The sequence below is a fragment of the Hipposideros armiger genome, unplaced genomic scaffold, assembly GCF_001890085.2.
Source record: "Hipposideros armiger isolate ML-2016 unplaced genomic scaffold, ASM189008v1 scaffold_89, whole genome shotgun sequence".
NCBI lineage: Eukaryota > Metazoa > Chordata > Mammalia > Chiroptera > Hipposideridae > Hipposideros > Hipposideros armiger.
This window is the reverse complement of record NW_017731439.1, coordinates 3876668-3892647: the sequence shown is the minus strand read 5'-3', so window position 1 is coordinate 3892647 and position 15980 is coordinate 3876668. Positions and strand designations below refer to the sequence as shown.

The window sequence follows — 15980 nt, the reverse complement described above, 5'->3', positions numbered from 1 at the left end:
CTAGAACAATATTACAGTGAGATGGTGCACACTCCCAAGACATATCTCTCAATGCCTGCAGGAGGCTGCACGGTTGGGTCTTGTTGCAAGTGTGGGGAGGGTAAAACATGGAGGGGAAGTGAACCCTTGGCCATCACTGGAGAAGCCTTTCTGTGCTGCTCCCACACAGGGACTATATTTTGGGGAAACAAGGCTTTCCCCCAACTCCTCAGAGTATATCCTATAACATGGGTTCCCACCTATGTTATATAAATCCAAATATATAATACATACACAAAAGGCTCTCTGGGCTCCTGGGCCAGCCCAGCTCTGAGTGAGACTATGAAGCACTGAGCTGGATGGGTGGGTGTCCCGGGGCAGCATCTGATCTGCCCTGCCCTGCTCTGCCGTGGTTGAGGTCCCAGAGGGAGCGCTGGTCTCCCTGAGGAGGGAAGGCTCAACCTCTGTTCCAGGGGTGCCTTGGCCTCGCTTCAATCCTTAAATCCATCTGACCACTGGTTGGAATATTCTTATATATTCTATTGTAATGGCATCTTCATTTAGTCTTCTTACTCAAATCTGTATGCCTCCAAAAATTGGCTGTCAGTCATCTATTACAATAGTATAAGGTATCAGGCCTATCAGGCAACATTTTTGTGTATTTTCAGGAAACAGTAAGATGCTTCCTTGTAACAAGCACATATAATATTGAACATGGATCAGTACTTTCCATAAGTGAAAAGTAGCATTGCCTGGCAACTAAAGAAATAGAAACAGAGAAATCTACAACTGGATTAGATCAGTTTTAATCACTGATTATCCAGAAACATATATACAGCAAAACTTCCAGTACTTAATACCAGGAACCCTAGCACTCTTAGGGTACTCTAAAACATTGTGGAGTCAGATAAAGCCAACAGATAAAGATTTATGTCTGCATTTGTAAAAACACAACTTGATTAATGAGACTTTAGTAATAATCACCTAAAAGACCACAAGATGGCAGGGTTTCTTGAAGAAGCTCAAATTTGAAGTGTAAGTTGATATAAGAAAATTTAAGTGGAACTTATTAAAATCAGAGGGTGTTTTGAATTTGCAAAGAAGTGGATGACTCAGAATGCAGTGACAGAATGGGAAATAATTTACAGCACTCTAGAAAATAGGAAGTTTCTTAAGGGTTACTTTAATCATTTATTTTGCGGAAAGAACGTAAGATGCCATCTAGAAGGATTTATAGCTGCCCATTACTCATTGTAACCATATGAATGAAGCAAACGGGCAGGTATAGTTTATACAGCAAGTTCCAGCATACATACTTGTACATTCATGAGTCAGCACTAAGGCAGACTAGCTTGCTGTATCTTCTAATTCTTTGCACATTCAAAATTTAATCCTGATGACGGTATTGAGTTATCAAGAAAAGCATCAACTCTGTTCAATACATACAGTTTTCTAAAGTAGGGACCTGTGCAGTACATTTTAGAACTTCCATTGAAAAGAGTTTGAATGAAACAACATTTTGGTATCCCTATCCCTCTTTTGCCTGCTGGGTTCCAGCATACTGGGTTGTTCTTAGTAAACAATTGCCCTGGCTAAAGACAAAATCATTAACAGTACAGTCAATAAAAGGACAAATGACAGTTTTACAAATCAAGAGTTGTTTGCATTTCCTGTGCGTAGTTGAAGGATTTGCTAGTATCTTTTCCTCACCCAACAAATATTAAACACTTTGATTACATGTGTCAGTGTTTAAAATACTTGCTGAGTCTTTAGATCTATCTCTTCTGCTGAATACGAAATTAGCTAGAGGAGATCTCAGATTATTCTAAATCAGTTAAACAAACTTTTTTATTTACCATTCAGACTTAAGCCAGAATGAAATATATTATTTAATTGTATTTACATTTATAAACTGAGAAACCAATGGGAGACGCGTGAGTAATTTAGATTTTGAAAAATATTAAATTGAAATGGAAACCTGGACTCATTTTCAGCTATCTCACCTGTTCTGGCAGGTCATTTGGTCCCGATCTCTGCCTGCTAGTGGCGTTTAGCTTGGGGCCATTTCATCTTGTGCCCAGTTATTGCTCAGATGATAGTGAATGACTGTCTTTGAAGGTGTCATGGCCGCAAACCAGTCATCACTAGACAATCCTGAGAAGCATTGTTCCTGCAGGTCCTCATCTAAGTGGGCTTTGACTCTGAAATACCAGTTCATATCTGTACTTCCTGTGTGATTCAGCTTGGGAATAATTTCTAGCTCAGATTGTATCGCTTACTCATTTTTTTAGTCTCTGGTATTAAATAGAGTTCCAGGGAACAGTAAGCCTAAAGGAATGCACACTCTACTCAAAGCCTGATAGAAATATCATTTCCTTATAATGAATTAACTGGAATAACTTTCTTCTGTCTGATATGACATTTTAGGTTTTATGGTGATTTAGGAAAGGTGTCAAGAATGGGTAGGGGTGGAGCAATGTGAGTCCAACTAGATAAAGGGAGTATGGAGACATTTTTAATGGTTGGTGTTCTGTAAGTAGTTATTTAGTTCTACTTCAGAATTGGTCAGGGCCCAAGTTTAATTTTTTTATTTTAAGATTTTTATTGGGGAACTGAGGAAGGGGAACATTGTGTTTTTCCAGGACCCATCAGCTCCAAGTCAAGTTTTTGTCCTTCAATCTTAGTTGTGGAGGGCGCAGCTCAGCTCCAAGTCCAGTTGCTGCTTTCTATCTAATTGGGGTGTGGGGGGGGTGCAGCCCACCCTCCCATGCAGGAATCAAACTGGCAGCCTTGTTGTTATGAGCACGCGCTTTCACCAGCTGAGCCATCCTGCCACCTGTTGGCAGCTCAGTGGCAGCTCAGCTCAGGCGCAGCTCACTGGCCCATATGGGAATTGAACCGGCGACCCTGTTGCTCAGAGCTCCCGCTCACACCAACTGCGCCATTTGGCCGGCCCAAGTTTAATTTTTTATGGATGCCATATTATGAGGAAAAACTGAGGTAGTATAGTTATTAGGGGAGAGTGACCAAAAAAAATAAAATCATCATGGAAGGAGAGACTAGAAAAAACGGTTCTACTGGAGTTCTATCGGATCATGAACTTCCAAGATATGTGACTCTACTAGATAAAACCTTGAGTATTACTCTCGGATTCTCAATGTTGTAAAATTTGTGGGAGCACCTATATGTGAAAACAATTTGCAGACTTGAGTTATAGCTAGAGAGAGAGAGTCAAACGTTTTTGTTCCTCAATATAAGTAATTGTTTTTTCTTCTGATTACAGCATCTTCACAACTATTTCACAGTGACCCTTGGAATTCCTGCTTGGTGTTCTTATGTCTTTTTCGTTATAGCCACCTTGATTTTTGGCCTTCTCATGGGTCTGGTAAGAGATAATGCCAATCTTTTTTCATGTCTTTAAAGCCAAACAGGTTTCATGCAAAATTAGAAAGCAGCCAAGAAAGGAAAAGCACATAAACAAACAGCATTTGTGTGTCATCTGAGCAGCTAAGTATTATTTGCTTGTTTGATACAGCTTTCAGTGGTAATTTGAGATATAATGGAAAAGTCATTCAATTATTATCTCCTAATCCTGTCCCTTAAATATTTTGAAGATATGTGCTTCCCAAAATGTAGGCAGTGATGACAGAAGAAATAGACCTTACTTGAATTGATAGTTTCCAGTACAGCTGAGTCATCTATGATTTCATACACATTTCCTACTCATTTAGAACATTGTGGCAACAAGGCCAAAGCTATGAATTGGTTTCTTGAATGAACACGGTGATTTTTTTCTTATTCATATCATTTAATTAAACCTCCAGTCCTGGCCAACTGCTTATACATACACCCTGGTATCCCCAAGGTGGATTTTACAAATTAATGTGGATTAAAAAAAAAAATCAATATTGTGAAAAAAGGAAAAGATGCAAAGCACATCACTGTGTCTTCTTTGGGTATGACAATCAGTATCTAGTAGGTATCTGCGTTTTCTCCCTCGGTGTTTTAGGTAAGAGTTGCAATAATAAATTTATTTACTTAACTATATAGGCAATTATAAGTATTTTGGCATGTTTTTCTCTTTGATATAATTTTTTAATCTTTCTCTTTACTTACACATGATCAGTTTGAGTGAGCTTTAAACTATTGGATTGTTGGAAAAGTCATGATGTATTTTTTCTGTTTTTTGTTGCAAAAATGCGTCATGACTTTTCCGACAACCCAATAATTAAGATAAATTCTTAAAAGCCATTATACTACATATTAATCAAATAACATCTCAATGCTATATGATAGGACTAATGAATGATTACTAAAAATTTATATAAAAAGGACAAACTTTTAGTTAAGATTATCTTAAAAATCTGTCCTTACATTTTATAATGAATTTTGTTTTTTTGTTTTTTTAATTGAAGTTTATTGGAGTGACAATTGTTAGTAAAGCTACATAGGTTTCAGTTGTACAGTTCTGTAATACATCATCTATATATCACATTGTGTGTTCACCACCCAGAATCAGCTCTCCTTCCATCACCGTATATTTGATCCCCTTTACCCTCATCTATCACCTCCCTCTCCCCTTACACTCTTTAGTAATGTCATTTTAAAAACAAGCTTAAAATATTAGCAGTTGCCTTCATAACAAATCATAACTTAGTACAACAAAGTCATATTCCACAAAGCCAAGGAAGCTTGATTTTATTTTGCCATGAACATGCTTTCTTCATGTTATGGTTTGTATTTGAGATTTGACTGCTGATATTAACATCATGGGGCATATGATGTGTCTGTCTTTCATTAGGTCCTAGGTGTGTTCCCTTCTGATGCATTAATCTTATTGTTATTAACATGTCCTTAATGCTCTGGCCAGAAAGGATTTGACTTTGGGTATAAATTTGACTTTGGATATAAATGTACTCCTCCCATCTACTCCCTAGTGCTAGACTTTTCTAGCAGTGCATTTTGGAGCCACGAGTGTGAGGCTCTTATAGTGGGAATAGTATGAGATCCTGGGAGACTCTGAGGTGGAGTTATGGAGAATATAGGTTGAGTGTGAACCTATTGGAAGACCATTGAAAACTATTTTTCTCAGCATAAAGAGTTTTAGAATTTCATCTTTGAGGTTGACTTTAAGTCCAAGAAATTATGTCAGTCCTGCCTATGCTCTAAGTTCATTTGGAAACTTAGATTCAAATAATCAGTGTATGAAGGTTAGTAGAGGCTTGACTAAACAAGAGAGTTGATTCCAGACTGTTCAAACGATGAAGTGATATAGAACATTATTCCTTTATATGAAGTTGGGAAGAGAACTTTATTTAACAAAATAATAATAACTTTAAAACAGTAATAGACTCATACATTTTTAATACATTCCCATAAAATAGCATAAAAATACCTGCTAAATACCTTTTCTATTGGGTTGTCGGAAAAGTCATGACGCATTTTTGCAATGAAAAACATAAAAAAACTATGTCATGACTTTTCTGACAAACCAATACAACTGTAATATGTATTAAAAGAAACTCAACAGCTGGAATTTTTGCCTTCAGTGAGGTCTCCAGGTGTGCAGTTCAGCCAGTGCTCTGTGTTACCTTTGCCCTTTACTGGGGGCTGGAAGTAGAGCCCAGGCATGCAGTCATGTGAAGCTTGACCCTGGAGACTGGAGGTTCTCCTTCCCTCTGTGAGTCCCTATGGAGTTTAATGTATGCAGTGGCCTCGTGGGGAGGAGGGTGCAGGATGTTTTTGTAGAGAAATGATTTCCTGATGAAGTCATTGTTTCCCATAAGTCTGACTGTTAGGTTTTCTAATTTTTCCTAATTTTGAAAAATGGGAAGTCAAAACAAGGCTGCTAGTTTGATTTTTGTTTACTTTTTTGGCCCACCTAGTGATGGCTGAAATATCTTACTAAATTGTTTTTCACATGTAAACAAAGGGCTCAGGTTTAGAAATCAAGTATATAGTTGTATTTTAAACTAATGGAAAAGACCCTTAACTGCATAGTCTATATATCAGATCAATCTGGCAGCATTGCTTTCTGCCATCAGCGACTTTGCTCTGGACAAAAGAGAACAAAGCTGCAGATGAGCAGTGGAAACACAGGCAGCAATGTTGTGCCTCTGTGACCTGGTCTCCATTTCAGCTGGTATAGACACTGTCTAAATGTAGTTGCTTAGGTAGCTTATTTCTCTACATGCTGCTGACCGGTACCTAGCACAGAGCCTCCCACAGAGGGGGAGCCCCAGTATTAGGAGGTACGTTACTGTCCATGAAAGACAGTAAATCTCTCTACTCTCTTCATTTAGCGGTGTGGTTATCTGCGCCTTCTTGGGTCAAAGCTGAAACCTGAAAATAGAATCCCTGCAGGGAAGATGATGAGCAAGGGACTGCTCCCCGATAGACACTTGTTATTAAACAATGCCATTCTCAGTGGCTCAGAATGTGGCACCATGCCAAGGGAATGTTCTCCAGACCAGAAAGCAGATCTGGAACTGAGAGAATATGAGAGAATGAGAGGTTTTACTCCCAGTTTCTGAAAAGAAAGAGTATATAATGGAATTATGTACTATTAGACATAAAACAGACCTCGGTGAGAGGCTAGCCCAAACCCATCCTTTCAAGTGAGAGAGCAGTTAAGTGACTTGTCCAGGGTCACACAGCTACCGAGAGACAAAGTTGAGACTAGAGTCCTAGAAGTCTCTTCTAGGCCCCCTGCCTTACCCAGCCTCTAGATGGCCAAGGTGCATCTCAGGCAGGCCTTTCTCCCCGCCCCCATTTGTTGTGATTGCCAGTATTTCTTGCCCCTGGCATTTCCCCTCCAGGTTGCATTGAAAAATGAAAACAAACAAACAAAAAGTTACAAAAATATTATGTCCTAGGAATAGCTAGCAAATAAGCATTTGACTATCACATTAAAAATGTAGGTTTTCAATCTCAGTCTATTCAGATGGAAATGTTTTCCTCTGTGGTTTCAAATCAATTGAACGGCTTGGAGCTTGCGCCTCCCGACCCCACAGGACCTTGTGCATCCCATTGCCCTGCCGCGTGGGTGTCTGTAGCCTGGCACTCACAGTGTTCTCTCAATCCAAGGGCCCCCGTGATCCAGTCTAGTGTAGCTTAGAGGAACCAGACATCTGGTGCTAATGCCACTCAGCTTCTCGTGGCTATGCCCAGGGCCTTAAGTGTGCCTTCTGCAAGCTGTCATTCTTTTTTTTGTTTTGTTTTGTTTTTAGCTGAGCCATCCTGCCACCTGTTGGCAGCTCAGCTCGGGCCGGGCATCGAACCGCTGTTGCTCAGAGCTCAAACTCTTGAGCGAGCTCTTAACCAACTGAGCCACTCGGCCGGCCAGCTGTCATTCTTGATCCTTCCCAGTTCCATCACTGATGCTCATCTCTGTATCTCTTAGCTACCTCAGTGCTTTACTCACTTTTCTTATGAAATGCAGGTTCCATATTGCTTTATAATTAAACTGCTGTTTGTTTCTCTTTTTGAACCTTGCCCCCCCAGATGTTAACACGATACCTTGAACCTAATGAACCAAATATCAAGTAAAGTAATAAATGAAAATACGGATGGTAATAGTCCTGAACACAAAGTAGTATACTCATTTGATGTTTTAAAATTGAATCAAAAGGACTATGACTGAGTTCTTTAACATTTTAGAATAGCTTTAAAACACTAATGTATAAAGTACTATTCCTACTTATTTTTGAGGGGCAGCCCATGGACAGACGAATTTTATTTGTCTAGAAGAGTGTTTTTTTAAAAGGCTATTTTACTATTTGTCTTGTTGATGGCTATCATCAAGACAAATAATAACAAGTGTTGGAGAGGCTGTGGAGTAAAAGGACCCTCGTACACTGTTGGTGGGAATGCAGATTGGTGCAGCCTCTATGGAAGGCAGTGTGGAGGTTCTTCAAAAAATTAAGAATAGAATTACCATATTACCCAGCAATCCCTCTTCTGGGTATCTACCCCTCAAAATCTAAAAACATTTATCCGGGGCCGGCTGAGTGGTGCGTTGGTTAAGAGCTGGCTTGGGACGCCAGAGGGCCCCAGTTCGAATCCCACATATGAGGGCCAGTGACGCTGCCCTCTACAGCTAAGATGCTGAACAACAGCTCAACCTGGAGCTGGGCTGCCATGAGTCGCAGGCGACAGCGTAGGTTGCCATGGGCTACTGTGTGTGGCCAGCAGCCAGCGTGAGCGGCCGTCCAGAAGCCGGCGACTGATCTGCCTTGCCTGGGAAGAGCGCACTGATGGTGCCAACTTGGGCCAGTGAAGCAACGTCCTCCACAACTAGACAGGAGAACAAACACGACAGCAGCTTGTCTGTTCCCCTTCCCCCAATTCCCCTGCGCTGTTCCCATCCCCCAATTCCACAATAAAAATCTTAAAAAAAAAAAAAAAACAAGAAAAAATACCCATAAAGATATAGGTACCCAATGTTCATTGCAGCATTATTCATGGTGGCCAAGACATGGAAACAACCAAAGTGTCTTTAATAGATGATTGGATAAAGAAGATGTGCATACATACAATGGAATATTGCTCAGCCATAAAAAAAGATGAAATACTCCATTTGTGACAACATGGATGGATCTTGAGATTATCATGCTGAGTGAAATATGTTAGAAAACGTCAAGAACCATATGACTTTACTCATATGTGGAATATAAAACTGTGAAAGCGGCAAACAAATAAACAAACCAAGAAACAAAAACTCATAGACACAGACAACAGGTTAGTGGTTACCAGAGGGTAAGGGGGTGAGGATGGCTAGTAGAAGAGGGGAAAGGGGGTCAAATGTATAGTGATGGAAGAATTTACTGGGTGGTGAACACACAATATTATATATAGATGATGTTTTATATAAATGTACACTTGAAATATATATAATTTAACCAGTGTCATCCCAATAAATTTAATAAATGACCAAAAAAATAACAAAATAAAATAAAAATAAATAAAAAAATAAAAGGCCATTTTAGACTTGGCTAATAGTGTCTATTTCCTTATACCTCCTTGATTCGTCTATTTTTAGTGGGCTTGCTGTTGACATTTGAAACCCCTCTTCTCAATTAATAGTATTTTCCTATATTGTATCATGTTTTAAAAATAGGAAATTCTTAGTTATACCCTTTTCTTTTTTGAGGACTTTTGACCAACTGCTAATTATTTGTCTATGAATATCTGGTTACAGAAGCAAGGCCTCATTTTGAGGTTCTTTGGTAATAAATATCCTATCTACTCACTATAAAATCACTGTTTTTTTCCCTCCAGATCTTGGTGGTAATATCAGAATGTTTCTATGTGCCATTTCCAAGGCATTTATCTGAACATTCTGGTAAGTATGATAAACTCACACAATAGAGTATTTGGAATCCTGTGATGTGCCCTTTCGTGCTCATATAGGCGGTGGATTTTCCTCCTGATTTGCTTGGTTACCATACCATCACCAGTACCAAATTCCTTGAAATGTATTCTGTAGATAGACTTGAACAACAGTTCTCTTTTTGCCTCTCTTAAATTAGGGAATATTTTAAGGGAGGGAAGGGAGCTCACGTTTATTGAGTAAGTTTCTGCTGTGTACCAGTAACTGTTTTAAGTCCTTTAAAAGCAGACTCCCCCAATCTTTGCACTGTTGCACAGTTTCTGAGACCAAATAACCCTGGATTTGCATGTTTTTATTCTTATTTTTGAGCATTTGCATGAAGACTTTAATGAGACTGTACTTGTTGAATTTTACATGGGAGTTTAAACAAGGTTATATTTCTTTTTAGCACTTGAAGTTTTCAAGGCTTGAGACTTCCATTGATACAGCCATGCACCACTTAATGACAGGGACGTGTTCTGAGAAATGTGTTATCAGGCAATTTTGTCGTTAGGTCTTTGTATGAACATCATAGAGTGCACTTACACCAACATAGATGGTATAGTCTACTACGATAAGTGTATGTGCTATGCTTTTCTACAGCTGGCAGCGCAGTTTTTTTTACACCAGCATCACCACAAACACATGAGTAGTGCATTGTGCTGCTACGTTATGACAGCTATAATGGGAATTTTTCAGCTCCATTATAATCTTCTAGGACCACTGTGAGATATGCAGTACATTGTTTATTGACACGTCATTATGCAGCACATGAGTGTAATTAGAATTCTTAAAAGTAACAGAAACCCAATTTAAAGCAACCTGGAGGGAGGAAGGCAATTTATTAGCTCACGTAACTGAAAAGTCCAGGGAAGTTCTGGCTTTAAGCACAGCCCAAGGGATGTTAGATTTTGTTTCCATGTGACTGATTCAGTGGCTGTCAACAGCAGTAGGCATCCCTGTAGAGAGAAAGCTTTTCCTCCTGACTCAGGCCGGAAACTGCTGGGGAGTACTCTGATTGGCTCAGCTTAAGTCACATGGTGAACCGATTGCCATGACATCAGGTGATTGGGTCACTGAGCCTTCTACAAGGTCCAAAACACAAAGCATGAGGGAACCTTTGCCCTCCCTGCCCACATGCTCTGCCAAAGTCAACATCGTCAGTGAAATCTCCAGAGAGGGACGGAGAAGCCCTGGATGGAGCTAGGACACCAACCAGAGATCTGTCCTGTGTAATAACAGCTCCAAGATGGAGAACGCTGTTAGGTGCCCCCTTTTTTCATTTCACAGCTAAACATACCCCTTGATTGTCGAATGACCATTGTTTATTCTGAGGATCTTCTCTTTCCCTCCACAGAGCAGAGTCGGAGGTCAGAGGGGGCTCATGGGGCTGAACAGTTGCAGGATGCAGAGGAGGAAAAAGATGACTCAAATGAAGAAGAAAACAAGGACAGCCTTGTAGATGACGAAGAAGAGAAAGATGACTTTGGTGATGAGGATGAAGCGGAGGAAGAAGAGGAGGACGACAGCCCAGCTGTTGGCCTGGATGAGGAGCGGAGTGACAGCCAGGACCAGAGGCCCCTGAGGGACGCCCAGGGGGAAGGAGAACCTGATGAGACTGAAGAAGACGTCCCTGAGCAGCCCCGGCATTCAGCTGGCACAGCGGCGGCTGAAGACGCATTGAGGCAGCGCAAAAGTCAGCACGCCGACAAGGGACCATAGGTTCAATGGCAGCGTTCCCAAGAACATAGACCCGAGGGATATGTCAGCTTCCCTCCGGTCTGCAGTTTAAACCAAATCCTTGTTTTTTTTCCTGAGTAAGCAAGCTTCTAAAAAATGATCTCTAGTCATGTAGTGTCATGGCATTAAGCCTAATGTATATTCATGAGACTTTCAGGCATGACAATCAGAATACATAAAACAAACATGGTGTTAGGCTCTGTCTGGGGCCTTGCGATGGGCACGAGTTCATGTCCTTGGGGCTAGAGGGTTTCGAGCAGAGGAAGCAAGCCCAGCCCGCCTGAGTCCTGTTTGCCCACAAGGCTGCAGGCGCAGCAAGGCGGCCTGAGCAGCCTCAGGTGCGGCAGAAGCTTGCTTCCTCTTCCCGGGTTAAGTGTTTTTATCAAACTGAGAAACGTCAGGCACCATGGCCCAGGGACACATTTCTAGAGGTAGAAATTGAGAGAGCCCTGGTTAGTACTGTAGAAAAGAGCTTGGAAGTCACTGTGACTCTAAATCTCCTTTGTTTTATTTCTTACCTTTAACATTTCCAGCTTTCCTGCCGTGGGCCCCAGGCTCCCCACACTCCTCACAATACTTCCTTAGTGAGTGAAAGCAGCCGGGTTTGCATCAGCCATGTTTACCCGACTTGAGGGTTTAGATGGGTACGAACCACAGCCCATGAAGCTGTGACAGCCAAGCCTCTCGAATGCAATGTTGTCACCTTTGGAGATTGAAAAGGAAGTAGGGATTTTACAGGAGAGGGTTTTGCCGTGTTTTGCCAAAATGTAATAACTTTTTTTTTCCAAAAAGTTCCTTTAGCAATATTCCTCTTAAACCCAGAAGTCTCCTAAGTCTTGCCAGCACAAGGTAGTCTTGTGAAGAAAACTTGAACGCTGTGTTGTTTTGTTTCCATCTCAAGGGGTTCCCTGGTCTTGAACCACTTTAATAACTGAAAAACCATTTCTGGTTTCTCTTTAGAGATGTGCTTTTGATGAAAGAATTAATGAAAGTGAATATCTGGAATGAAAGATTTGGTTTCATTTCCTTCTTCCTTAATCTTGTGAAGAATTTTATCCCTGTAAATCTCTCAATACTCAATCTACTAAATGTACCCAGGGGGCCCAATATCTTTTTAAAAATTCATCCGTCTACTTCTGCCTTACCTGATTTATGTCTTAGAATAAATTCGTAAAATTAGATTCCAAGCTTATGAAAGATGACTAAAGTTGATTCTACACCTCTTGGGTTCAGACAGAATAATAAGTAGTACAGGTTTATGAAATTCAGAAAGTTTCTGTCATTTTTAAAAAGAAATATGCAGTACACTCCTATCTGGCTGTTTAGATAACCCTTTCCTTGTATTAACTTTGAACACGGGATCACTGCAGGACGGGGGAGGTCCTGAAACTTGCTGTCCTCCTATGCTTGTATGAGCCTGTTGCAAACCTCACACAAAGGGAGTTCTTATTCTGTAAGAATCCAATTTTTAGAGGTGGCTATTTTTCATCTTTCCAACTCAGTTACTTGACAGTCACATCCCCCAGTATGGTGAGGGTCATTAAGAGTCACCAATAGTTTTTAAGCAACATGGCCTCAAATTTGAGGGGTTGGGAAAATCTTGGCTTTTACTTCTTTCCTGTCTCTCCCCACATGTAGTTCTCTGACACCCTCACCCAGAGCACCATCATTCTGATGGTGGCAGCTCTATCCCCCCCACCCCCTCCCCCACCCCACCCCCATACCAGGAAGCTTTCCGGTTCTTGCTGAGCTGGGCCTCCCCCAGTCACTGGATTGCTTTCTCTTAGTCAGCTGAAGCAAGTTTTCAAAGGTCATTAAGTTCAAGTTCAGAGGTATGGAATAAGAAATGTTTCGTAGTTTGGCTTTTCTGTATAATTCCTCCTCCCTCATATTAAAATATTCTTTTTTTTAAGTGAGGCATTTGACTAGAGGGGAGGGAATGAAGAAATAAGATCTATGTTGGCTTTTCATAAATGTAAGGCCAATTTCCAATTGGACCCGAAAGAGTACCTACCGAATGATATAATTTTTTTATTAAATCTATTTTCTTTCTGAAAAATACTAAAAAAACAAAAAAATTGAAGTGAGGTGAGAAAAACATCTTAGAGAAGAAGATTCATTAAAAGTTTGTGTCTGGCTATGGGAACCATTTCCCTGGTTTGTTGTTTGTTTGTTTTTTAACATTCTGGCAAAAATGGGATTATTTGCTAAATAGTCTGAAAAGTACACATCTAATTTCATTTCTTTGTATTTGAAGCTTTAGATTTGTTTTCAACACTCATTGAATATAAAACTAAAGGAAAAAGTCAACCTAAAATATTTGAAATTAGATTATTTCAGTAGGATTTTATGAACATTTCTTATAGATAATATATTTATTCCAGAAGTCAAGTGCATGGAAACATGATTTTGATTTAAAAAAAAAATCATGCTTCCCTGTATTGCAGTATCAGTTATTTAATTACATAATAGTATTCTGTATAGATCAAAATTAGGCAAATAAAATAAAAGTAACTGGGTTTTAGAATGTTGGTACAGGGTGCCTTTTCCTTGATAACAAGGAAAGGTTGAAACTTCCAGCTCCCTTTTTCTTAGTTTCTTTTATTGTTCATCTCTTGCTAGATCTGCTACCCCATCCCAGCTTGCTTAGAGATTGCATATTGATAGACAATCCCACATCTTTTTTTCCCTTTGAAGTGTAAGCATTGAGTGGGCTGAAGGCTCACTGCGTGGGCGTGCACTTGCTGCCCGATCTCATGTATGTGATCCCTGGTAGCCACGGGCCTCTCTACATAAAGCCATTCTAAATAACTACTGTAGTAAAAAGGAAACAAGCTTTGTCCAGGTTGGTTTTGACCCTGGAGAAAGCCAAATTTTGACTTTTTCTATGGCCCAAACCCTTGCTGATAGCTATGGTGTTGCTATGATTTTGGGAATATGTAAGCCCGCAGAGCCTGCACCCTCTTAACACCTTTGGGGTAGGTGATAAAAATGTACTACTGTAAGGCAGTTACTTAGCATGTGACTTCTTATGACCGAGTCTTTCAAGAGTGGAGCTTGTTATGTTGCTTTATAGGATGGGGAACATTAAAGAGTCAAAAAGAAAAAAAGGTAGAAAAGATAGTGTACACCTGAGATTTTGGCATACAGCCTTAAATTAACATGAAGGGAGAGAAAAAAAGGAGATGGATGCTTTTGCTAATGTGTATCGATATTTATCTGTCCTTTATCTCAGTGTTGAGGTTATTTCTGCCAGTATTATAAATGTGTGGTTGACCCATCCTGTCAGTAATAACATTTTGGAAAGTATTCATGTAAATATTTTGTGCCAACGGAAAAGTTCCTCCTTGTTTAATCTCATTACCTCAGTCCTGCATTTTGATCCTTACGAGGATTATAGCTTGTTTTGAAAAACCAAATGTGGAGTCATCACGTCTGATGAATCCTCATGGGGCATCTGTTGAAACAGCATTCCTGAACCAGGAGGTCCAGTTGAAAGGCCCTTCTTTGATGGCTTCAGACCAGGAGATGGCCTTCAAATGGCTTATTCTCAGTGACATTTCACGTTAACTGTGACATTGTATATATGTGACTCATACAACTTTAACGTGTTTCCAATATGGTTTAATTGTATTTGTTACTAAATAGCTTCTTTGTGCAAATGCAATTTTTATACTAAAAATACTGCTTATTTGTATTGCAATACATTATAAATTTATTATTTATATTCTTTGTAATAGTCTTCATTATTTAGCCCAGTGACACTTATTTTTCTCTTCATCCATGTATTCCTTGCTTCCTCAAATAGCATCTGCAGCAACTGGAATAGAAACTCAAGATGAGTTCCTGGCAGCACATTGCCTGAATTACAAAACACCCTAATCACAAAATTGTACATAACCCTTGATCCTGTGTGTTTTCATTTTATTGTGAATTCCCATTTGCCTAATGAAACTTAATGATAGTGGTAACTAAGTAAAAACAAAACAATGTATTGCTTTTCATGTAAATATTTTCACAAAAGTCATTTGCCGAGGCAGCAAAAAAGACTACTTTGTTAAAAAGATAATTTTCTTCTGTGTTCATCGTCCATCCAGTCTGCTCCCCTTCTCTTTCTCCTCCTTGACTTGGTGAAACTGAAACCATGTGCCTTTAGCTGCTCTAGAAAGTGCACAAAACCAAGGAGTAACCCAAGATCAAAGGGCTCCTTGTTGCAGCCCATTGTGTTGTCTATAGAAGCTCATTGCACTCACCTCTCAGGTCACCCTCTGTCCTGAGGTCTGGAGGCAGCACAGACTGGAGCAGGTGGCGGGACCGCGAATCCTTCAAGACACTGGACCGATCTGGTCTCCTAGGGAATTCAGAAGTCTCTCGCCTACATCTGTATAGCTATGGGAAAGCACAACGGCAGTGTGGGCTCTTCCAAGCACCCTTGGGGACTGAAATAATGAAGATGTGATTTTTTCACTCTTGAAAAACAACAGGATGTGTAGTAAAAAAAAAAAAAAAAAGATTAAACTTTCATACTACCAAGTCTTTCCCTCCCTCAGAGAAACTGGCTCAGAATGCTTATTTGTCTATATAGCAAAATACATCCATTATGCTGTGTCTCAGCATACATGAACTTGGTCACATATCCTTGGTCGGAGCAAAACCTGTAAGCTTTTGAAGTCGATGACACTGAATTGCAAAATGCAACCCCCTGCTTTGCTCCAGTCTTGAAGGCTCCTTGGAACTATTTCACAGTAATAGGAATTCTTCCTTCGAACATGTAAACCTCTTGAGATCGATAACTGTATTAGTCTAGTCTAGACTGTTATTAGACTGTCCAATCTCAGGACCTTTAAAAACAAATATGTTGTGGGCCGGCCGAGTGGCGCGTTGGTTAAGA

At 40.1% G+C, this 15980-nt stretch overlaps 1 protein-coding gene across 1 annotated transcript in view; it reads left to right on the top strand.

The window, feature by feature from the left end:
• Positions 1-15600, top strand: part of TMX4 (thioredoxin related transmembrane protein 4) — a 45790-nt gene extending 30190 nt beyond the window's left edge. Inside the window, exons 6-8 of the mRNA XM_019644629.1 lie at positions 3263-3364; positions 9259-9322; positions 10707-15600. Of these exons, the coding sequence (XP_019500174.1) occupies positions 3263-3364; positions 9259-9322; positions 10707-11071 (531 nt within the window). The 3' untranslated portion in view covers positions 11072-15600. The remainder of the gene's footprint in view (positions 1-3262; positions 3365-9258; positions 9323-10706) is intronic.
• Positions 15601-15980: the final 380 nt, after the last annotated feature.